The sequence below is a fragment of the Neophocaena asiaeorientalis genome, unplaced genomic scaffold, assembly GCF_003031525.2.
Source record: "Neophocaena asiaeorientalis asiaeorientalis breed wild unplaced genomic scaffold, Neophocaena_asiaeorientalis_V1.1 scaffold388, whole genome shotgun sequence".
In the NCBI taxonomy this organism is placed as follows: Eukaryota; Metazoa; Chordata; class Mammalia; order Artiodactyla; family Phocoenidae; genus Neophocaena; species Neophocaena asiaeorientalis.
In genome coordinates, this window is record NW_020172738.1 from 4,659,437 (window position 1) to 4,684,673 (window position 25,237).

General features: G+C 41.1%; 2 protein-coding genes across 5 annotated transcripts in view; one reads left to right on the plus strand and one right to left on the minus strand.

The window, feature by feature from the left end:
* COL4A3 (collagen type IV alpha 3 chain) overlaps positions 1-7,674 on the minus strand; it is a 134,377-nt gene extending 126,703 nt beyond the window's left edge. For 3 of the 4 annotated variants that reach the window (XM_024740600.1, XM_024740602.1, XM_024740598.1), the window contains exon 1: positions 7,284-7,449. In XM_024740600.1, coding sequence (XP_024596368.1) covers positions 7,284-7,370 — 87 coding nt within the window. In that variant the 5' untranslated portion in view covers positions 7,371-7,449. Of the gene's footprint in view, positions 1-7,283; positions 7,450-7,588 lie in introns of those variants that run through there. The other variant, XM_024740599.1, reaches the window with a different exon arrangement.
* The window catches only part of COL4A4 (collagen type IV alpha 4 chain), a 138,423-nt gene continuing 120,742 nt past the window's right edge, over positions 7,557-25,237 (plus strand). Inside the window, exons 1-2 of the mRNA XM_024740605.1 lie at positions 7,557-7,659; positions 23,139-23,305. Coding sequence (XP_024596373.1) covers positions 23,250-23,305 — 56 coding nt within the window. The 5' untranslated portion in view covers positions 7,557-7,659; positions 23,139-23,249. The remainder of the gene's footprint in view (positions 7,660-23,138; positions 23,306-25,237) is intronic.

A 25,237-nucleotide genomic window follows, 5' to 3' on the forward strand; every position in this document is an offset into this window, starting at 1 on the left:
CCAGATTTTGCAAACTTAATATGAAAAAAGGATTGTAAATATCCATTAATGTTTTTAATAGTGATTACATGTTGCAACAATACTGTTATGGATCTTTAGAATAAATAAAATCTGTTAAAGTTAATTGCACCTGTTGCTTTTTCTTTTTTAATGTGTCTACTGGAAAATTTTAAATTACATATGTGGCTCCTAGTTATGGCTCACAGTATATTTCTGTTGGATGACGTGGACATAGATGTTTGTTTATCTGAACTTATGAAAGTGAGTTAAGTGGAAAATTATAAAGCTGATATAATTTAATTCAGTCTTGGCTAGAAAATGTACCTGAAGCCAGAGGTCTTAATTGGCGGTTACCGAAAGAACGCCAGGAGGAATGGGAAGACCGACACGGGTGTTTAGAGAAGACAAGAGCCAATGATTAGATCTTGTGGGATGAAGTAGAACTTGGGGTAAGATGCTTTCTTATCAGATTTTTAGAGATGAGGACAACTCTGAGAGGTTAAGTTCAAGGCCGTGGTGGTGCTAGGGCTGATAACGTAACATGTCTACTCCGTTAAGAAGTTGATATAATTTTGGTTTCCTTATTTTCTCAAACTGAAAACAGAGGTGAAATAAATGACCTATGGTGGAAGTCTGTTATGATTCAAAAGTTTAGACTGAGGCTGGATATAAACTTTGTAGAGCAAAAATGCTCTGAGCACCGTGTGTTTGAAAAATCTTTGACTCCGTGGTGGATGGCTGCTTTTTGGCTGAAGGCCATGACATGAGTGTGGTTAACTGCACGTGGCTGAAGGACCACAAGGCATATGCAGACCAGACTGCCCGGCTGTCAGACTCATACACTTATAGGTTTGAGGGTCTTAATCAATTGTAATATCTAACAAAGTTAATCTTAGTCATAGGTAACACTAAGCAGTTATTACTTTGTTCTGGGTAACACGGCCATAATGATAAGGGAAATACAAAGACAAATTGCATTTAATTCACGGTTTTTCCATGGACAATGCCTGAAAACATACCAAGGACTGAAACCCCAGAGAAATACTAAAGGAGGAAGACCCTTAGTCTGGTTAGAGAGACAAAGCTGGCGGCTTTGCTGTGTGGTCTTGACCCTGCCCCACCTCATCAAATATGAGTCTAGCATGTTTGGAGGAAGTGGGTAGTAGGAGGGGACTGGAGGAGGGTGACCCTGAGAACAGGAAAGGAAACACCTTTGGTGCACCCCTCCCCCCAGATCATTACTACCTAAGGCCATCTTAGTGGGGAAAATCCCCTGGAAGCCTCAGAACTACTTCGCTCCTTTTTCTTCCAGGGCAGGACAGCTCCAATCTGGGAGCAAGCTGTGATGACAGAGAAGGCTTATTTTCCCCAAATCTCTCATGTACATAGTCTTCCTATGGATGAGAGTCAGTCAACAGACTGAAGAAACAAGATAGACTCCCAAATCTTGAAATCACACAAAAAGAATCAGAAAGATAATACAAATAAGTGCAAAATGACTAAAGTCATAAAAAAGAGGGGAAAACCCCTACAAAAAAGACCAAAAAAACCAAACTCTAACAAGTCAGAAAACCCCAGACAGACTTAGACTCCAAAAAGAACATCTAGAAATACGAATAGTCACTGAAATTAAAATTTAATGAATAAAAATAATCACATTTAACATTTATTGGATGATTACTATGTGACAGGCATGGTAAAGTATGTGTTTTATGTGCTAAATCATTTGATCCTCATAAAATCCTGAGGTGAGTCTCTTACTTCCAGTTTAAGATGAGGAAACCAAGACAAAAATTTTCAAAAAGCTGGTAGTTAACAGACCTGGGGTTATAGCCATTGTTGAATGGTTCCAGAGTTCTTTTCCATTATGGAAAGTTACAGTAGATTGAAAATCTACTGAACATTACAAACGGCAGGAGAGAGAATTAAACTTTGAAAGATGGATGTGAGGACACGTCACAGGATACAGCATGGAGGGAGCAGCATGTGAAACAAAAGCTCAATACGTTACAATTTGGTCTCAAATACAACTGATGATGGGTCTCCTGGAGAGGGTGTGAGAACCTCTGCACTTTAGGACCGTTCTTCTGGGGGCAGAAGAGAAGAATTTATCCAATGGCTTCCATCTCCCACTGGTCAGAGATTTGCCCTGCAGGTGCTAATGCCCTCCACTTCCGGGGTGCAACAGGAAGATGTGGAAGAGAGTCTCAAGGAACACGAGGCTGTGCCTGTGTGAAGTCTGTGGCCAAGCTGGCCACTGGGGGAGAAAGTGCCCAGAGCCCAGGAGCAAGGAGAGGCCAAGCGGAGCTGAGTGGCACAGGAAAGGTTATCTGACATGAGAAGGAAGGAGAACTGGAGGAAGAAATGAGAAGGCCCAGCTAGCATCCTGAGAATGCCAGGAGTAGAGACAGAGTGAGGAAGGAGAAATATAAAAAAGGAATGTCTGAGAATGTTCAAGATCTGATGAAAAAGAGAGAATCTCAGGTTAAATATCCACTGAGTAGGCTTTATAAAAAACACATGTGCACCTGTATCACAATTTTAATAACATGATAAAAAATCTTGACCTAATTGACACATGTAGAAATCTTTGAAGTCAAAATATCATCTCAAAATAAAAATAAAAATTAAAAAAATAATAAAAATAAAAGAGAAAAAAATATATCACCTCTACCACAATTCAGTGAAAAAAATAACTAGAAAATTTCTGTACGTTTGGAAATTAAGAAATAAACAGTTAAATAACCACTAAGACAAAGGAAAAAATTAGAAAAGATTTTGAACTTAATGATATTAAAATTTGTACGATGCAGCTAATACAGTGTTTTGGGGAAAACTTTTTAGCCTTAAATGCATTTGAACTATTCAAAGTTGCTTGATCAAAGCCAAAACAAACTCAACTATGTTTTGCTGTATCTTTACCAGTTAAACTATAAAATTTAAAAAGTGTATACCATTTCTAATATAATAGCACTAAAAAATGTCAAATACTTAGAAATCAAAAAAACAGAAAACTCTAAAACGCTGGGAGAAATTAAAGCCCTGAATAAACAGACTCATGTAAGAATACAAACAGATCATACATGAATGAGTTCTTGGTACACATGTTTGCAGATGTAACACTTAAAAACAGTGAGAGAAAGGATGGACTATTTAATAAATAATGTTGGGACAATTCATTTTCTATATGGAAAAAGATAAAATTATAATCCCAGAAGTAGAAAACAGTTCCAGGATTATGAGTCTTAAATGTAAAAGAATTAAACTGTAATTTTTTTTAAACGTAGGAGAACATTTTTACAATCCCAGGGAAGGAAAGGATCTCTTCAACAAGATGCAAAACACAAAATCAAGGAAAAGATGGATAAGTTTGAGATTATAGTGAAAAAAATTATACATTAAGGTACCAATAACTAAATGAAAAGATAAACCAAAGATTGGAATGAAATATTTGCTGCACATAGCAAAATTTCAGTACCCAAATATATAAATAGCTTCTAATTCATTAGCAACAAAAAGGCAAAGGCCACAAAAGATAAATATGCAAAGACTTGTTCATGCAATTCACTCGGAGAGAACTATAGACTGTCAATCAAAATATGCTAAGATTCCTAAACTCAGTAGTCAAAACACGATCCTATTTCACACCCATTAACATCTAAGCACACCAAGTTTTGCTGAGGATATAGGGAAACAGGTACTCTGGCACGACGTTGGTACAATCCTTTTGGAGTCAATTTGACAATTCCTAAAAAATTTAAAATACGTTTTCTCTTATAACCCTCTTTGAATTCCACGTAGGAATTCAAAATCTAGTTGTCATGATGGTACATATACAAAGATATAAATTCCAACTCTGTAAGCTGAAAGCATGGAAACAAATTCGCTGCGTTTAGGCAGATGGAAAAATAAACTGCTTTATTCATGTAACTGGATACTATGTGGCAGCTCTCACATCTATATGTATATAAACAAATCGCATCTCTATGTATCAACATGGATAAAATCCAAAAACATCATACTGACTGATACAAGCAAGCTCCAATAGGTATGTATCATGTGAAACCATTTATTACATTTGAAGGACCACAAAACAATATTTATTTTTTATGGTTACTAACACACACACACACACACACACACACACACACACACACACACACGTACACACATATCCATGGAGTATAAATATAAAACCATGCATGGAAGAGGAGGCAAAGGATGTGTTTAGGACTTTCTGTATTTATCTGTTATTTTCCTAAGGGGAGAGATGTGAGAACAAACAGGTCAAAACTTATTAATACTAGCTTAATCTCAGGGGTGGATAAATTGGAGTCTGTTACATTACTTTCTGTTTGTTTGAAATGTTTCTTAATTCAACTTAATTTTTTTTTTTTTTAGATTTAAAAACCAAATCAGTTGAGAAGCCTCCTCCCTAAATGCAGCTGTTATTCAGCTCCTGATACTTGATTTCTGCCTTGTCTGGAATTTTAAGGCAAAAAGAGGAAGGATAAACCATGATATCTCAAACCATGAATCTCACCTTCTCTAGATATCAGAGAAGGAGCTTTCCCTCTCACTCTTCTCCCAGACCTGTTGCCTGAGGCAACAGCACAGTGCCTCCCAGTTTCAAGTTGATGAGCTGGGCCTGGTAATAGCTATAAAACCTGGGGATGTGCTGAACAGCCAGGCCTGGTACTGAATGCCTGCAGGCAAGACGCCGAGGGATTTTACTCAGGGCTCTTCAGAGCAAATTGTGTGGGTGGACAGTTCCACCCCGCCTGAACTCAGAATAAGGGGTGAACAGCACTCCTATTTCTTTGAGAAATGCTAACATAAAATCACAGGAATTTAGAGCAAAATATGTCCTTAACTATGCAGCACAAAGATGATAAATATTATGTCCCAAAGACAACATTTAGCTCTCACTTATACAGAGTTTGTTCCTTTTTCCTAACATTTAGAAATTGAGAGATTTCTCATGGAAACTAGATTACCAGCTTCTTTTCTGAAAAAGCTGGATTCTGGTATTACTGAGTCTGAATTCTAGAATGTCAACAATTAGCAGGCCCTGAAGACTGCCCCCTACCTCAAAGCCTCACTCAATTAACCTTATCTACTGGCTCCATGAGGGGTTTCAACTCCCTCATTTTACAGATGAGAAGACTGAGGCTCAGAGAGGTCAAGAGGCTTGCACAGCATCAGAGCTACCCCGTGGAGGGAGGCATGCTGGCACTGTGTCGACCAGTTATCAGTTAATTTGCTGTGATTCCATTTTTCTACACGATGAGGGTACGTTTCATGATTTCTAATGACATCGTCTGTGTAACTGAGGAAAGTTTTAACAGAGACTTACTTCAAGGGCTGTTAAAAATAATATGAATGGATTAATTGTAGAATCAGCAGGAAGCCTCCAAGATTTGGCCAAACTCAAGACAGAAAAATTCTTATGTAAAAAATAATAAGGGAATATGACAGTATAATTGAAAATTGGTATGACTAGAAGTTGAATGACTACAGAGGATCACTTTTTCAGGCTGATCTTTACCGGTGTGTAATTCTTCCCCTCTTTCTCCACCGTCCCCAATCTCCCCTCTTCTTTGAACTCTAGAAGAATGTGCAAACCCTGCTCTGGAACTCTTCCCCAGCCCTTCCCACGATATACATACACTTCCTTTAGTTTTTTTTAGTTGTTGGATTTGTTCCTGGATTAATGCTGGTAGACATTCAATACTGACTTAGATGAGTTCTAACCATCATGCCCAGAAGTACTGAGCTACCTGGGTTGGGCATTCTTAGTCTATGCAAAGCACATTTTTGTTAGAACTATAACTACCTGAAGGGATTACATGGATTACAAAATCCTTTAGAATATAAAACACTAAATAGCCTAAATGTAAATTGGTAGGGGAATGGCTCAATTAACTTTGGCATATTCATATCATGGAAAACTATACAATAATGCAATAAGGCAAAAAGAAAAGAGGTAGATCTATCTCAAATACTGCCATGGGGAGACCTGTAGGATGCAAAAGGATATATACAGCATAGGTATATAGTATCGATTATGTTAAAAAATACAAACAAAAAACACATATTGTTTGTAGGTCCATATATGAATACGTAAATGCCTAGAAAAATGTCTGAAAAGAAACACAAAGTGGTGAGAGTGGATATATCTCTTTAGACGGGGTGGGGTAAGGCATGGAGGTGATCAAAGGAGGTTTTAGCTTCACCTGTAATGTCATAATTTAAAATTTAACTTAAATGGAAAATACTTGTATTTCCTGTGATGGAAGGTTCGAAAAACATTTTCACGTTAACACATATTTATGTGACTATTAATTTCCAATCACAATCTTAATCGTGAAATTTGAAAAACATCTGATCATTCTGGGAAACGAAACTTACACTGCGTTGTCATCCCAGATTAAGTTTTCTGCGTAAAAGTCACAGAAGGCGGCTGAAAAGTTAAATTGCACTTTCACCAGTTAAGATCAAGTAAGTCAACTCTAGGAGTCATAACAGTTTTGAGGACACTAATTTTTCTTCGCAAAGAATAAGAAATATACGGGTGGATATAAATGAATCCAGGAGCCCTCAAATTTTGAATAGAAATCACAGCGACAGATGGTTTAATTTATCCTAACGTGAGTTCTATTTCTAAGGTGCTATTAAATTTTCAGTGACGGCATTTGCTTTTCTCAACAAAACTGATGGAACACTTGAGGGCAAGTATTGACAAGGAGGAAAAGCGAGGAAAAGCGAGCCCCAGAGAGGTCAGAGTTCAGTGTGAGGTGACATCTAGGAAGTGGCAGGGCTGGGACTCCAGCCCTCTGTCCTCTCTGCCAGGCCATGTGCCTGCTTTGATTCACCGGTGTGACATCGCGCGTCTGTATATCCCGTGTTCTCAAGCGCTCATCCCTGGAGATTATCTATCTTTCCACATCTCTATATCTACCTGCCTGCATATCTTATCTATCTATCTATCTATCTATCATCCGTCTACCTACCTACTTACCTATCTACCTCTGTCAGGGCCTTCTCCATCCCTGACCCCTAGGAGCCCTCCAAGCCTCCTCCTCGCCCCTCCCTCCAGCCCCGCGCATTCCACCTGTTCCCGTGCATCCCCGCTTGCCCCCGTCCCCACGCTGCCCCCTGAGGTGTCTGCTTGGCGCCCGCAGTCACCGCACGCACCAGCAGAGGGTGAAGAGCAGCGCCCCTGCGGGCGGGGCCGGCCTGTCGGAGGACGCGGGGTGGGGGTCGCATCGCCGCGTACTCACCTTGCCGGCAGTGGGCGCGGCCACCAGGAGCACCAGCTGAAGCAGAAGCAGCAGCGCCGGCGGCCTCTGCGCCGTCCCAGGGCGCATCGTGGGCGTCCGCTAGGAGCCCCGGCGTGTCCAGGGGCCCGCAGGCTCTCGGGCCGCCGCGTGCCCTGCGCGGCGCGGGTTGAGGGGCCCGGCTGTGAAGCTAGCCTGGCCCGCCCGCCCGGGGCGGGTTTTGTAGGGCTCAGCCTCCCCACCGAGGCTTCAAGGGAGGGAAGAAGTGGCTTAGGTCCCGCCCCCGTTCACCCTCCCGGCCAACTCACCGGGAGATGTCCCTCCGACCCAGGAAGCGTGCCAGGAGGCTGTGAGAAAGGGCTGCGCGCCTGCGGGGCAGGTGGGTGCGGGGCCAGGGTCAGGGGTTAAAGAGGTGACGCTCCCAAGGTTCAGGGGCCTAGGCGGGGCAAGGGGCTGGGAGTCGGAGGTGGGGAGTTTGGTGGGTGAGCGTTGTGGAGGCGGCGGAGCACGGGGGAGGGAGTGGCCAGCGGCCCTGCTCAGATTAAGCGGGAGGCGCGCCGGGCGTCTGCACTCGCGCGGCTCCGCTCGCTCCGGCTCCCGGCCGCTGTCGTCTCGCCTCTTTCCCTTTCTCAACGCGTCTCCAATCCGGCAGCCGCCGGACCCGGCGGTGAGCGCGTGGGGAAGAGGCAGCCGAGTCGCCCGCGGAATTGGGCGCGGTGGGAGGTGCGCGCCGCGCGGGCGGGCGCAGTCGTGGCTCCCGGGGCGGCGGGCGTCCCCACGAGGTAAGGTGCCCCCGACCCAGTCTGGGCGACGGATGGCAGCCCCAGGGCCCGGGCCACCCGCCTGGAAGCGCGGGCGGTGGAGGGAGCGTGGCATCCCAGGAGGGGGCGCGCGGGCTGGCGGGCGGGGCGGCGGAGCTGGGCTGGGGGTCACCAGACGAGAGCTTGTCTGGCTCCCGGCTTGTCTGCCTGGGCTTGAACTGGGCGCTGTGTGTTTTGATTAATTTGGAGGCTCGAGTTACCAGCCTGGCAGACTGGGCACAACGAAATGCCAAGAGCAAGAGGCAGCTGAGGGTAAAGAGAAAGCCCATCCATTCTATTTTCTGCCGCGTTGAACTGGCTTTTTCACGTTAAATCTTATCTGCGGAAATGCAGGGAAAGCCAAGAGCCAACTTTGTCGGGGTGTCTCCCTCCTGAGAGGGCCCTTCTCGGAGGTGGCCTTGGACGCAAACGTGCAATATCTGGCTTGTTAGGGCACCGTCCTCAGAGCAGGGCTCGTGCCCTTTTCTTGTGCCACTGACCACATCGGATTTGATGAAGCATTTAGATCCTTCTTAGAATAATTCAGTTATCAGAATCAGTTTAACTTTGAATACATTATCAAAGTATTAAAGTCATGAAATAGTAACATAGATGCATCATTATTACTGCACTAAATACCTAGATCGAACAGCAGATCTATTAAACAACTGTAATCTCAAAGTACTGATGACTGCAAAACTGAAATGTGACGTGAAAATACCAGCGGGTGCAAACTCTCAAGAACTGCTAATACTGTTGTGGTTTGTTAGCTATTTTCATAACTGAAGGAAATGCTGAACTTCCAGGAAAGTTTAGTGAACGTAGAGAGGTAATATTTGTTCCCATCTAAGTTCACAGACCACCTGAATTCCATCTCCAGGTTAAGAACCGCTACTTTGGATCAGCGTTGCTGATGTAGTCGGTCATCAAACACACAGTGTGAAATATGTGGTTTGGTCACTGATGGTGGAGAACCATTTGCTTGCAATTAGAATGTGTATTAGACCTATGTAGCTATGTAGGTAGGCGAAACCCTGACAGTGAGTGAATGGAGATGCACACCCCCCTTTTTGGTTGTAGAGTGAACATTATACACTTCCCTCCGTTTATATATATATATATATATATATATTTATTTATTTATTTATTTTTGGCTGAGTTGGGTTTTCGTTGCTGTGCACGGGCTTTCTCTAGTTGCAGCAAGCGGGGGCTGCTCTTCATTGCGGTGCGCGGGCTTCTCATCGTGGTGGCTTCTCTTGTTGCAGAGCATGGGCTCTAGAGCGCGGGCTCAGTAGCTGTGGCTCACGGGCTTAGTTGCTCTGCGGCACGTGGGATCTTCCCGGACCAGGGCTCCAACTCGTGTCCCCTGCATTGGCAGGCGGATTCTTAACCACTGCACCACCAGGGAAGCCCCTTCCCCCTGTTTTTTTATGCCAGTGATTGTCAACTCTGGCTGTGTATTAGAATCTCCTAAGGACCATCTAAAAATCCTGAAACATCCCAAGTCAGTTCCACTGGACTCCCCAGCAGTAGGACTCAGGTATCTGTATTTAAAGCTCTCTGGAGATTCCCATGTGCAACCAAATTTGAGAGCCACTGTTTTCCATGCATAGTTCAGTTAGTTGCATTGAATCAGGGACTCTTCTTCATAGAATAATAAAAAAGGACATGTATTAAACTCTTTATTAAGTCCTATGAGTGCCCAGACCACAGATGTTGCTGTGTGGTATATAGTAGCTTCTCGCCATTGATAGGGAGGGTTCTTGTGGAACCTTCTCCTGCCATCCTTGTTAGATAGGACATCAGGTGCTCTCTTGATAAAATAACAGTGCCCAAGAATTCTGAGGCATATGACAATCTTGCATGAACTGACATTACTTCCTGGACAAAAAAAAACAACCTTCAATGCTAGAGTTAAATTTTCCTTCTTTTTGCTGAATTCCAGAAGATTTTTTAATTTGGATTTCAGTTGCCTTTGAAATGAAACCAAGTCATTCTGACAGAAGTCCAGACTTGGCTTTATCGACTTTAGAAAGGGGAGGCAGCAGTCAACTGCAAGTCACTTCCAACACTGCAAAAGAGCAGGAAAGAAACTTGTGATGTAACCACAGCAAGGAGGAAGCAGTGGTTAAGAGTATGGTCTCTAGAGTAGACTCTAGATTTTGAATCTTTTCCACACTTACTAATGTGGCTTGGGGTCTTCTCTTCTATAAAGCGGGCATAATCAGGGTACCCACCTCAAAGAACTGTAGGAATCTAATTCAGTAATCCATTAGAAGTCCTTTGTCCAGGGTCTTCATAAAACAGTCACATACTGGAATCTGATTCTCCAGTTTTATAAAGGAAAACGAAGCTGATGAGAAATAGTGGCACATGGTAGAGATGCTTTTCTCAGCGCAGCATTAAAGTGGCAAGAGTCAAGCATACTCCACCAGCTCCCTTGAGGTCAGTAGACTCTTAAGGCATCTAGAACCTTGCTGCTTGGCATCTCTGGGAGCCGCAGGTTTGGCATCCTGGAGAGCTGGTTAGAAATGCAGAAGGAATCTCAGGCACCACCCCAGACCCACTGAATTAGAGCCTTTTTTCACCAAGCTCTCCACGTGGTTAAACGTTGAGAAGTGGCTTGCCTATGAGCCAGGTTTAACCAAACCCATTTCTCACTCCCCACATATATACACTCTGCTTTAGTACAATGTTGGTATGCTCACTAGGTGTTAATTAACCAGAATTTTTGATTTTTAAAAAACAGTCTTAGAGTCAAGAGAGTTTCCCAGTTGGTTCTTGAAATGTGATAAAACTAAAGGAAAGTGAGGATGGTTCTCTTTTTGTAAGTACAAAGGACACGCAAATCTCTGCTTTTGATTTGGTGCCAGATAAGGGTTTTGAACAAAGGGAAATGGTAATGGCCTTTGACAAGCCCTGTCTTATTGTTTTTTCCCCCTTTTCATAATCACAATATCATGTCTGTTTTTCGCACAGTGCTTAAATGTGTAATGTTTGCTTCCCTACTTTTGAAGGCTGACTCCAATAGGACAGTGGACTTTTTGGTGTTCTTTAATGTTATTGAATGAATGAAGTTGTTTATTATTTGCTGAACGAATGAAGCTGGATGACTTGACAGATTCACTCAGGATTCACACCCAGGTCTGATTTCTTCCAAAGCTTATGATCTTTCTATAGCCTTCCCTGTGTAGGGATGTGCCTCAGCTTTTGATGTGATGTACTTTGCCAGGCTGCCTGTAGCTTCTCCTTTAATCTTTTAAAAAGATTAAATTTAATCTTAATTACATTTTAAGTTAATCTTTTTTTTAACTTCATCTCCCCACTTAGTCTCCCCACCTCTCTTCTTTCAAGAACCTTCTCTTTTCAACACCTCTAAAACAATTAGACTCGGGTTCTGTTACAATCTCGGAGTCATTTTCAACTCTCTCCATTACATCTCCAGATTCTTTCTCCTCGTTTCTAAGATCATGGCCCCTGTCCCAGTGCCTACACTTATCATCTGTGGATTACGGTAGCCTTCTAGCTAGTCCCCTGCAGATTCTTTCCTTTGAAATCCACCTTCTATGTTATTGTCAAAATAAAAGTGCACATTGTATCAGAAGGAACAGGTTACTTTGGGGGCAGTTACAAACAACCCCCGAATTTCAGAGCCTTACATAACAAGATTTTTCTTCTCCCTTTACACTGAGTATTCATCACAAGGTATGGGGAGGTGAGAAAGGGGGAGAGGGCTCTGCTTATCATAACTACTCAGGAACCTCATGGAAATTCCCACTCAACGTAGTTTTCTCTGATCTCCTCCAAAGGGGAAGAGAATGCGGGGAAATCAAAAACTGCTCTAACAGCTGCCACCTGGGTGTGACACTCGATACATCTACTTCACCATCTCGTTGACCAAACTGGTCACTTCATTTTGAAAGTGATGGGGAAATAATCTACCACATGCCTGGAAGAGCTCTGGAAATATTTGATGAATGTTAGTAATGCTCATCACATACATCGTGTAACTCGCTTATTTTAAAACTTCCAGAAGCTCCTCTTTTTCTTTACAGCTTATTTCACACTTCTTAGGATAGAAGAGAGTGGTCCAAAGTCAACTTTTGAAAAATCTCCTGTGTCACCCCATACTTCTCAAGTTCACCGTACAGCCTTCTTTACCTCACCCTTTTGTACTTGCCATTCCCTCCACCTTGAGGGACCTCCCTTTCGGGCTGTCTGGCGCAACCCTTGAATTTTGAGACCTAGATCAAAGGTCAAAGATCATGGTCGCTGTGAAGACCTTTGTCCAGACCTTTATTATGTATCACAGAAACAGTGTCATGTATTTTACTCTTCCGCACTACAAGGCCTTTGAGGGCAGGTACAGAGATTAATTTTTTTAATATAGTAACTGTGGCATTTAAAAATAAATTCATTGAGGTTTAATTTATGTACCCAAATCTGTACCTAGTTAAAGTACACAATTCATGGAGTTTCACAGATGCCTACAGCCTGTGAAATCAGCATGATCCTGATACAGAGCTTTTCGATCACTCCCCGAAGTTTCCTCCTGTCCCGTTTCAGTCCATCTCTCACTCCCTGTCCATTCCCAGGCAACCACTGATCTGTGTCCTGTCACTGTAGGTTGGTTAGCATTTTCTAGAAGTTTATGTAAATGGAGTCTTTGGTGTCTGGGTTCTTTGGCTCAACAGAACAATACTGAGATTGATCCATGTTACGTGTATCAGCAGTTTGTGCTGTTCTATAGCTGAGTAAAATTCCATTGTATGGACATCGCTTTTTTAAAGATCCACTTACCTGTAGGACATTTGAATTGTTTCCAGTTTGGGGCTACTAGAACACAGCCACTATGACTATTTTTGTACAAGGCTTTGTGTGGACATGTGTTTCTACTTCTCTTGAATAAATACCTAGGAGCGAAATGGCTGGACCGTAGGGTAGATGTATATTTAATCCTAAAAGAAAGAGTTTTCCAAAGTAGCTGTATCTTCATTCTCATCAGCAATGTATGAGAGTTCCAGTTCCTCCATGTATTTTTGGTGCCTTCTTTTGGTATTGCCAACTTTTTAAATTTTAGCTCTTCAAATGGTTACACAGTGGCAGTTAACGTGCTTTTTGATTTCTCTAATAACTAGAGATGTTGAACGTCTTTCCATGTACTTATTAACCATTCAGAGAACTTATTAACCATTCAAAGCCCATATGTTTGTAATGTTTATCGATTTCTGATATATTAACTTTTTGATCATTATTGTCACTTTCCATCTTGAGGTCTCTTTTATGTGCTATTAATATAGCTCGTCCACCTTCTGAGATGGCCCACACTCTGTGGAGTGTGTCTCTCTGTAAATAAATCCACTTGTTACCTTAAAAATATATAGGTAGCTCATCTGCTTTCCTTATGCTTACGGTTTGTGTGGTGTATCTTTTTTCAGCCTTTTGTTTTCAATCTATTTGTGTCTTTTAATTTAAATTGTGTATCTTGTAGGCAGCATATACTTGGATTTTTCTTTTTTCTATTTTAAATCCAATATCTTGCCTTTATATAGGAGTTTTTAGTGCATTTTCATGTAGTTGCTATAGTTGTTTTTAGGTCTGCCATCTCTCCATTTACTTTTTATCTATCTCATCTGTTTTTTGTTTCTTTTCTTCTTCCTAGCATTGTTTTGTGTTAATCAAATATTTTTTAGTGTTCCATTTAAATTTTTTTTGACTTCTAGTTATATCTCTCTGCATTGTTGTTAGTGGTTACTTTAGTGATTATAATATGCATCTTTAACTTTACCCAGTCTACTTAAAAGTAATATTGAATTTTTGAATTCAGTTGAATTCAAATTGAATTCAATATTCAGTAAGTTGAAAATTTGATTTACCGAATATTGAGTTCAGGTAAATCAAATTCACTTTTGTATCCATAGTGCCTAGTGCCTAGCATGGCATTTGATACAAAATGGGAAACTGACATATATTGACAGATATTTCTTGAATGAATAATAATCATAGGTGTTTTTTATGTTGTATCAAAGTTATATGGAGATGATTCCAAAAAAAATTTTTTTTTGGTTAATGCCAGGCTAGTTAATGGAAAATCACTTTAAATTTTAACCGTTATTATATATTTAGTGGATTTGAATTTACAAATCCTGTAATTTTCTTATGTAGTTAAGATTCTATGTATTATTTTGTTTCATTCCCATATGTGTAAAGTTGTAGTTGTAAAAATTTAACATAGACCTCTTATCCTTAATTTCTGAAGTTTCAAAATTTTCTCATTTTCAAATTTTAGTGGGGAAATAATCTTACTTTAATAATGGAATTCTTTGTGGTTCTGTGAAACTTCCAACCATGGATTGTCTTGGCCATTCTGCTCACATGACATCCGTATCCAGTACACAGCACATTCTCTTGGCTTTGCTCAGTTATTTTCCAATGTGTAAATTTGACGCTGAAACACTGACTGTGTTTTATGGTCTGTAGCAGACTATGGGATGGCATAGTTTTGAAGCCCAGGTTTGAGGGATGCCCTTGAATCTTTTATTAGGTTCCAGAGTGGCAGAAGCATTCCTAGAGGAGTCTAGCTCCAGGTCTTGTCCTATAGGGAGGAAGCCACTAGGAGACTCAGTCTCTAGAGCCAACTCCTGCCGGAAGCAAGGCAAACAGGGGTGGGCACAAGACAGAATGCAACCATGAGGAAAAGCAGGTGGTTAAGCTCTCCTTAGAAAGGGCCCAAGATTCACACCAAGGCGGTTCTCCTTCCCCACCGAGACAAAGCTTTTCTCCTCTCTTGGAACCAATTGGACACCTGCCCCAGTATTTCTGTTTAACCTTAAAAGTTCATTTGAACACTTTTGTGAAATCTCTCTCTCTCTCTTTCTCTCTCTCTCTCTCTCTCTTTTTTTTTTTTGGCTTACATATCTGCCTGAAATGCTTTAACTTTCCTATAATCTAGTTAGAAATGGTGCCTTAAGATCTCCAACTGTCCTATAGGAGTTTCCAGGGTTGAAATTCCAAACATGAAGACCTTCACAGGAGAACTGTAGTTTTCTGGGATTCACGGGAAACTGAATGTCTGTGTATCACAGTGCACTGTTTTTTTGTTTTTTTTTTAAACATCTTTATTGGAATATAATTGCTTTACATTGGTGTGTTAGTTTCTGCTTTATAACAAAGTGAATCAGTTATACATATACATATGTTCCCGTATCTCTTCCCTCTTGCGTCTCCCTCCCACCCTCCCTATCCCACCCCTCCAGGCGGTCACAAAGCACCGAGCTGATCTCCCTGTGCTATGCGGCTGCTTCCCACTAGCTATCTACCTTACGTTTGGTAGTGTATATACGTCCATGCCTCTCTCTCGCTTTGTCACAGCTTAACCCTTCCCCCTCCCCATATCCTCAAGTCCATTCTCTAGTAGGTCTGTGTCTTTATTCCACAGTGCACTGTTGCATTTATAAATGACTTTCCCTGCTACTACTATATTGAAGGCTAAAGTTGTTCTTTCCGGAGATGAATTCTCCGAAACTTACCCGTGAATTTTGAAGCTTTGCAGTGTAGTGGTTAATAAGGGAAGCTTTAGAGTTTGAGCCCTGGAAATGTCTCATACTAACTGTCATTATTTGTAAAAGGACATAGTCATATTACTTACCTTGTGGGGTTATTGTGAAGATTGAAGATCTGTGTTAAACCGTTAGCGCAGGGCTTAGCATAGAAGTTGCCTGCTGAAAATGCTGCTTATTATAATTTCTTACGGGGAGGAAGATGATGATAGCTCTCTGGTTGAGAAAACCAGATACTGACCTTTTCCTAAGAGTCCTCTCAGAGTCCAGTTAACTCTGATTCTGACTAGACTTGTCCCCCTGTATACCTTCTTCTACACCAACTGAAGAGTCATCCCTCTGGATAACTTCTCCTGACGTTATAAAAGGTACTTTAGGAGAGACTGTCATGGCTTATTTCTCCTTCTCATTTGCCCTGATCTTCCTTCCTTCCCAGATCAAGTGTTGCCCCCCTCCTGAGGTCTGCCAGGCTTGCCCCAGTTCCCAGTTTTCTAACCCTTCTCTAATTTATCCGGAGCTCGTTTTGCCCGCATGGCAAATTAGGAAGGAAGGAAATAAACATTTATCGAGCTGCTACCACATGCCAGAGACTGTGCTAGGCACGGATTGTGACTCAAGTAATTCTCTCAAGCATTCATTTTACATACTGAGAAATCAAGAGCTCAGGGTGGGTACAAACTTGCTCAGGGTTATACTGGTAAGTGATCAAGATCTGAACACAAGTCTTTGTAACTCTACAGTCCTGCTTTCATTCCCTCACCACGAGACCACAAGGTACCAGGAGAAGAAGGCAGCGGGTCTCTAGGGAGGAGGGAAGAGGTCATCAAAAGCAAATGCGAGCCTTTCAGTACGTTGGTTGGGGGTGGGCACTTCCCAGTGGAATCAAGGGCTGTTACTGCCAGAGCTTACTCCAAAGGCAGCTCTCAGAGGTCTGAAAGGTCTAGGGAATCCAGAGTCGCTCCCCCTGCAGGTAAAATCACAGACCAAGAATGACCTGGGGGAGTAGTGCTTTTGACAAGAGACATCTAGCATTCTGAATTAAGAATGTCGTTCTTAACTTGGAGGTGAAGGGAGCATCTGGTTTTGAAAATCAGTTGTGTATTTGTGGAACCTATATCACCTCCGTGTGTTTCCCACGTGGTGACATTATTAAGACTGTGGTCAAATGTTCTGTTGGTTTTGGGAGGAGACCTCATGGAGAAAAATGATAAGAAAAGCCTATATTGGCAGAATGGTGGATTAGCTGAGATATGGTCCATTTGGCCCTGGACTGGCAAAGTCAACTCCAAGGTCAACTGAGGCCTGTGCAGTACTCTCAAACAAGTCAGCTGAACCTGGAGGGAAGGCAAGGCGGGGGCAAGCCTGGTCGGAATCCAGCAACATTCTGGATTGGCGCTCGCGTTGCAACTTAGAGATATTCTCAAGAATTGACTTGAGCAGTTCTCAAGTTTTCCCCGGTTCTTTCTCAGGGAACATGGTGCTCCAGCCACATTCCAGTAGTGCATGGACCACACAGATTCGTGACTTGCTTTCAAAACCTTGTGATGTTTGACGGCATTGACTGTTTTCGCTAAAAAGCTGAAATCAACCTGAAGGCTTTGAAAGTCTGCAGGTAGAGTCAACCCAAAGATACGGGGTTTTAGAAAGTAGCCAACTTAGATGTTGGGAAAAGGTCAGGTGATCTCTTAACAGGGAAAGCATAAGCCTCAAAGTAGATATCCAGCCACCAGGCATGCCATTCATTTTCTGGGAGCGTTTTTCTAACCCCTGAGGCCCCTTGCTTATATCTTTACAAAACCTGAGCCTTTAGGAATTCTATTTTGGAAAGATACAGGTATATAAAAATAGGTGTTCAGACCATCCAAAAAATTTAGGCTTGGAAAGAGAGTCTTCAGATAGCTCAGTGTCAGAAAGTCAAAGGAAAGACCATGTAGTCATTGAGTTAATAAGAAATGATTTCCCTGAAAGAACAAATATTGTTAAAAAGAGCTCAGAGACTTAATGTTACTTGCAAAAAGAAAAGACATTATATTTCTGCTACCTTTTATGACTGGAAGATTCCACTCCTCAGTCTCCTGTTTATCTGGTCCTCCAATCTTGGCCATTGCCCCCGCCCATCCCCCAATTGATGAGAACTCCAGCACGGTGTATTTCTATTCAAGATTGGGTTGCAGAGAAAACAAATTCCCCATGGTACAGAGAATGATTTGGAAGATCTCAGATCCTGTTCCCAGACCTAGCCTTTGGAAAATTTTGGGCACAGACTCCTAAGCAGTCCCAGGGGAATGGGAGTCCAGGAATTTTCATAAAGGAGTGAAGAAAAAAAAAATAATCCCAGGGAGTTGGAGGAAGAGAACACAATGATATCTGCTGAATATGCATGCTAGAAATTACTGATATAAATACACTGCTGGGCAAGAGCCTATGGACTTGGTCAGTGAGGGAGATGGATGGCAAAGGCCCAGGGCATGGACGTTCAGCTTCCCTGTTGGGGGTGGGTGGCTTCAAATGAGCTCCCTGAGGTATGTCGCAGCCTTGGGAGCAGCTGTGATGAGGGCAGTGCTTTTTATCAGACTCAGCTGCACAGGTCAGTTTGCTTAAGAAAGGGGAATTGACTGCAAGACTGTGTCAGGAATTGGGGGGGCTCTCGGGAAGGAGCTGGTTTTTTCATCCTCTCATGAGACCAACTGTCTTTCCCTTTTTGCGTTTTCCTCTCTTGGAAACAGCTTTTTCTGATTACTTAGCTTATCTGTTTCCTCTAAACTCAGGCTTGCACTTGGCCTTGACTTGTCCCAGTTTTCTAACGCCTGGCTGTACTTCAGGATGTACTGGATGCATCCTTCCTCCCTCATCTCCCTTTCTTCTCTCAGTGTCCTAATTTCAGAGGACTGGTTCAGAAGATGTTTTTGTACCATCCTCTGGCCCAGAGTTCTGTGTTACCAAGCCAAGCTCTGGGTTGGGTCAAGCTTTGGTTATTCCCCAAGTTTCCGTGTGCCTGGGGAGATGGAATCAGGTGGTGAAAACCTGGTCATGCTCCCAATTAAGAGCCAAAGGTGGGGACTTAGGGGGCTCTGATACTGCATTCCGTAGCACTCAACACTCCCTTCTTGAGAATAACAGTTGGCAGAATAAAGCATACCCTTTGAAAGGTACAGAAGCTTTGAAAAAGTTTCCAAGGTAGGCATTCTCCCAAAGCTGTTGTTTCTATATGTTTTAGTGGCATTGCATTTGGGTTGATTAGGCTTTTTTTTTTTTTTTTTTGATAGACTCCAATTAGAAACATACTGTCTTGGCCACTCCTATGTGATGACAGCCTTTTATTTATGAGAAGATAGGTTAGAGGGATGCTGTTCTGGGGTGTTTTTATTTGGTGTCATCAAAAGCATGGTTGAGACCAAAGGTTTTTTGCTCTTAACACAGGCAGTTGCAACAAAGGAAATCCTCCTAGACTGTTGTGGGTACCATGTGTGACAGCCTTTTGGGAACTGTAGAGTGCTGTACACACAGCTGTTCACGGTGTCCAGCTGACAGCCAGATGGGCCTTTACTTAGCTGTGACCTAGGAGCTGCACCCTAGGCTGGAGAACAGTCCTAAAGTCTCTGCGACTCCTCTGTAGCTTTGTTTACAGGCTAAACAGTTGCGTGGGATGAGCAAGTAGTCATGCTCTAGGTAAAACGGTGAACAAGGCAGTGGTTTTCCTTTTTGCAGCTCGTCTAAAGCACAGAGCCCCAAACTGAGGTACATGTACCCTTGGGAGACCAAAAGATTCTTAAAAGTTATGCAAGCAGCTTGGATAAGTAATTAAAGGAATTAATTTCTCAACTGTTACAGATATTATTTCTTAGGATTGTTCTATCTGAAAATGGGCCTTTGGACTAGGTTCTCACCACCCCTTCACGACTGTCCTTCTACTTTTCAAAAGAAAGGCATACTTCCACCCCGTCCCTCTGCCCCATCCATCCCAAATGTTACCAGCCTGCTTTGTCCAGACTGTTTGTGGGGCCGGATGAAGGGTGTTGAGAACAGAAAGCATCTACCTTCTGGGCTGCACATCCCCTGGGCCAGTTGGTTTCCCACTTTCTGTTTTCATCACGATTGAAGGAAGACTCTTGTCAACTGGTAGATCTTTCAAAATGATTCTGGAGGATAAATTCTATATTGCTTTTGATATACAACTCAAGAGAAGTTCTCAGAATTGAGTGACATTTGTGTTACAAATTCCTTCCATTCACAACTTCTGAACTTTGTGAATAAGTTTTATTAGGCTTTACAGCTTTAAAAATTAAAAGGGGAGTAACATTGTTGCTGAACCTGTCTCATTCCAGTAAGAAGAATTATTACTCTAGGGCTAAATAAACTAACTGAGAAACAAAAGAGCCTACTTCTTTCATTGCCAATGACATTTCCAATATAATTTCACTTTTAATGTTTAGTAATTGTTTATAAAGATTTAAATTTATTTATGTCTTTGATGAATCATATGCTACTACTAATCATAACCATTAGTCAATCCGGGAGAAAAATCTTTTTTTAAGATTCAGAGATTTGTGATCATAAGAAATTTTAAAAATATCGAATTTATATGTATTTTTGTTGCAGAGAAGTAGTGTGGGGTGATCAATATGATTTTCAAGCATAAAACTATATTGCACAAGGATATATGTGGGGGAGTGGAATGGAAAGACAAAATCATGAAGAAAAATGATGTTAAAAACCGTGTGCATATATCTTACACTGATGATGGTGAAAATCAGATTGCCTGGCATTGGTGATGTACTGGCTACAGCTAAAATAGTGCTGCAATAAAAACAATAAAATAGTTTTTTATTTTTTATAAAAAATAGTTTTTTAAAAACTATGAAATAGTTTTATTTTATAGGTAACCGTTTACAATGTTGCAAATTATACTCCTTGCAATAAAAAGATTAAAGATTTTATATGTTAACTTTAAAAAAGGAAGAGAGGGTTCAAATAGGTTTCTCAAAATTCTAATGGGAGTTTGAGAGCAGAAAAGTCTGAAGGCTGGGGTGTCAGTTGGGAGAAGGGACATATGTTGGAGTCCAGAAATCCAGATTCTGCCATTTAGTAGCTCCGCAACTTTGCGCAATTAGTTAAACTGATCCAGTGTCCTTTTTTTTTTTTTTGGTCGTGCTGTGGGGCTTGTGGGATTTTAGTTCCCTGACCAGGGATTGAACCCTGGCCCATGGCATTGAGAGCGTGGAGTTCTTAACCACTGGACCCTGCCAGGGAATTCCCCAGTTTGCTTTTCTTACGCAATGAAAATAATACTTTTCTTACTAAACTGTGGTGAAAAGAGGTGACTTGATTGTGGGCAACACTCTAGGCAGAGGGTCCTACGTATAATCAGTAAGTGTTGGTTTCTCATTACTTCTTCCAGTGGCATTATGATTTTTCTCTCCATCTCCTTCATTCTCCCTTCTTCTACCCTCTTGTATATTCAAAATTAGCCTCATCTTACACCCCCTATTAAATATATTTGATTCACATTTGAAAGGTCCCAGAGTGTCTTCTATAAGTCCATTCATCCAACAGATATACATTGGGTACTTATTATATTTCAGAGACTATTATGGCACTGGGGATAAACCTGTGAATAAAAAAAGATGAAATCCCTATTGTCATAGAGCTTATATAGTAACTAAGTGCATGGTGATGGGAATGCATTGGCTACTCCCAGCATAGCAGTGTCCTCTCACTGTTAGTTAATGTCCTTTCACTTTGGACAGTCCCACTGACTAATGGGAGACCAGTTAGGTTCCTGCAGGTTGGTTCAGCTGTCCATTCATGCATCTATCCACCCAGCCATCTTTTCAATTAAAATGTACCGAGACACTCCTAGGTGTTAGGGCCACCATCAGACATTCTTCCTCTGAAAGGTGACCACAGCAACACACTATTTTAACAAAGTCCCCTTGATGCATGCTTTATCACAATACGTCTGGAGACTAATTGCATGATGTATCTATTTTTTGGTTAAAATGCAAATACCTCTGGTTTTCTTTAATTTTTGACTGTGTTTCCTATTTGTTTAAAATATCAAATACATTTTGAATGATTCAAACCAATTTGTGTATTCCTCATAAAACAATAATTTGTTTTACTGAGACTTGCTTCTGGAATGCAAGTAAAAAAATATTTAAAATGATGGATTTAGGGATGGGAGAAGACTTTGATAGGTACTCAAAGTGATTCTGTTTCTACTTGGTTTTGAAACTATCATGGAATGTTGTTCCACCACTTACTTGGAAAACTAGTCTTTCATAAATGCAACACTGAGTTAGTTTATCCAGATTTTATCCAGAAGTTTAAAAATAGTTTGTAACATTCTACACTCCCAGTTTCCTTCTCTCTACCCAATTCTTACAGATACAGGTCTTCAGAGAAGCCAGAGTTTTAAAGATGAGACATTTCAGTTCGTTCAGCCAAAGAGATCTTTTATCAAAGCATACAGTTCTTTGAGTCAAAATATTTTTTCTTTTTTAAAATTGAGATAAAGTTCACAAAATAAAACACACCATCTTTACTCTTTTAAAGTTTATAATTCAGTGGTTTTTAGTGTTCTTAGAATGTAACCATCACCACTATCCAGTTCCAGAACATTTCCATCACCCCAACTCTCCCCTTCTCCAACCCCTGATAACTACTAATCTATTTTCTGTCTCCATGAAGTTGCCTATTCGGGACATTCCATATACATGGAATTATACAGTATGTGATTTCTTTCACTTGGGATAATGTTTTCAAGGTTCATCCATGTTGTAGCACGGATTGGTACTTCATTGCTTTTTATGGTCGAATAGTATTCCATTGTATGGATATAGCACGTTTTGCTTATCTATTCATCAGTTGAAGTGAGTCGTTCCCATTTTTTGGCTATTACAAATAATGCTGCAGTAAATATTCATGTACAAGTTCATGTGTGAACATATGTTGTCAGTTCTCTTGGGTATATACCTAGGAATGAAATTGCTGGGTCATATGGTAACTCTATGTTTAACTTTTTGACGATCTGCCAGAATGTTGTACCATTTTCCATAAAAACATGTTTATATGTGTTTTCTGTATGTAGGCAAAATGTGTATTTTTATACTAGGGGATTCCTTTTTAGTTTCAAAAAATAAAAAAAGCACTTGAAAGAATCGTAGCTTGGATTTTTAAGAGAAAAGATTAAATCGAAGAAAATTCCCCTTAGCAAAATGAAGCAATATTTTTTGTACAAACATTACATACATATATCTTTTCATTTCTCAAAAATATATTTATGCCATAAAGAATTTGAGAATATTTTTACTTCTAAGAATTAAAAATTAAGTATTCAGTTTAACCATTGCTAAGAAAAGATTGTTATGTCAAAACACTGTTGAAGTTCCCCTTTAGAAAATATTTCCATCACTAACTCTGAATGATGAAAGTTATTATTTTCAACATTATAATGCATACTCTGTTTTAAGAGATATATTTATATTTAACATATACAGACTTTAAACCCAGGACATAGAACCTCACTTGTAGATGAGAGTCTTCTGGAAGAGAAGAGTGGCAGAATTTTTTTTAAGTACCAAGATTTGACTATGAAGTAATTCGTGCACATGGCATTGGTAAGGCGCTCTTTCAGGTGGATCAAGCCCTTGGCCACAGATTCCTGGTGAGTGTCCTCAAGTACGATCACTGGTTTTTATTTAATAATTTCCCCTAAAGGTTGGTTCTGCAGGTGTAAATTATCTGAATGCTTCACATGTCAAAAAGCCGAATTATTCCAGAAACCTATGGATTATGCCTGCTGCCTTTCTGTGATTCATTTTTATTATTAAACAGCAGTCCTCTCTCCTCTCCACCAGTTGCACCCACATGATCACCCAGTGGGAGGATGCACAAGGCTACAGATTCTTGCTCTCCTATTCACTGGGTTTGAATACCAAAAACCTTCTCATATGTCCAGAGCAGCAGGGTCCCTATAACTAGGAGAGTTAGGACAACGCACTTCATGAGTGGGGTAGGCAGAATAATGACCCCCAGAGATGTCCACACCCTAATGCCCAGAGCCTCTGAATGTGCTCTGCTATGTAGCAAGGGGGAATTATGGTTGTCGATGAAATTAACGTTGCTAATCAGCTGACCTTGCCATGGGGAAATTATCCTGGATTATCTGGGTGGGCCCAGTATAATTAAAAGGGTCCCTAGAAGCAAAAGAGGAAGGCAGAAGAGTGAGTTGAGAAGGAGATGTGATGAAAAGAGCAGAGGTCAGAGGGTTGCAGCAAGGGAGAGAGACTCAGCTGGTCACCGCTGGCTTTGAAGGTGGAACAGACCGTGAGCCAGGGAATGCAGGCAGCCTTTAGAATCTGGAAAAAGCAAGGAAACTGAGTCTCCCTTGGAGCCTCCAGAAGGAACACAGCCCTGCCAGCACCTTGATCTTCTGCCAGTGAGACCTACTTCAGACTTCTGACCTCCAGAACCATGAGAGAATAAATTTGTATTGTTTTCAGCCACTGGGTTTGTGGTCATGTGTTACAGCAGCAGTAGGAAACTAATATGAGATTATTCGAGGTGACTAAAAAAAATTTTGGGAATTAAGACAGGGAAATGTTAAACAGTGAAAAATGTGAGAAGTTTTGGAGCTGATGAACATGTATTGATGGGCAGTGAAGGGAGAGAGGGGGATGGGAGGGAGGACACAATTCTTTCAGAAATGCAGCCAAGTCTTATTTATTTGGAGCGAATGTGAAGGAAACTGCAAAGTACTCTTAATTTTGAATTGTTCTTTAAAGAAAAAAAAAAAAAGCAACCCCACTCCTAAGCGTATATCTGGAAAAGATGAAAATTCTAATTCAAAAAGGTAACATGAACCCCTGTGTTCGTAGCAGCACTATTTACAATGGTCAAGACATAGAAGCAACCTAAGTGTCCGTCGACAGATGAATAGATAAAGAAGATATGGTGTAGATATATGCAATAGAATATTACTCAGCCACAAAAAAGTATTAAATAATGCCATTTGCAGCAGCATGGATGCAACTAGAAATGATCGTACTAAGTGAAGTCCAACAGAGAAAAACAAATATCATGTGATATTGCTTATATGTGGAATCTAAAAAAATGATACCAATGAACTTATTGACAAAACAGAAACAGACTCACAGACATAGAAGACAAACGTATGGTTACCAAGGGGAAAGGGGGGGAAAGGATAAATTAGGACTTTGGGGTTAACAGGTACACACTACTATATATAAAATAGATAATCAACAAGGACCTACTGTGTAGCACAGGGAACTATATTCGGTATCTTGTAATAGATATTGGAAAAGAATCTGAAAAAGAATGTGTGTATATATATATCTGAATCAGTTTACTGTAGACCTAAAACTAACACAGCATTGTAAATCAACTATAATTTTTAAAAAAACATAAAAAATAGAATTGCCTTATGTTTTTAAAAACCTGCTGTATTAAAAAAAAAGAAGGAATTGCCTTATTTTTAAATATATTAAGCAGCGGGAGGAACAAATGGGGGATGGGGTGGGGGGAGAAGGGACAGTCACAGGGATTCCGATCTGTCTGAAGTGCCACCTCCGAGCCA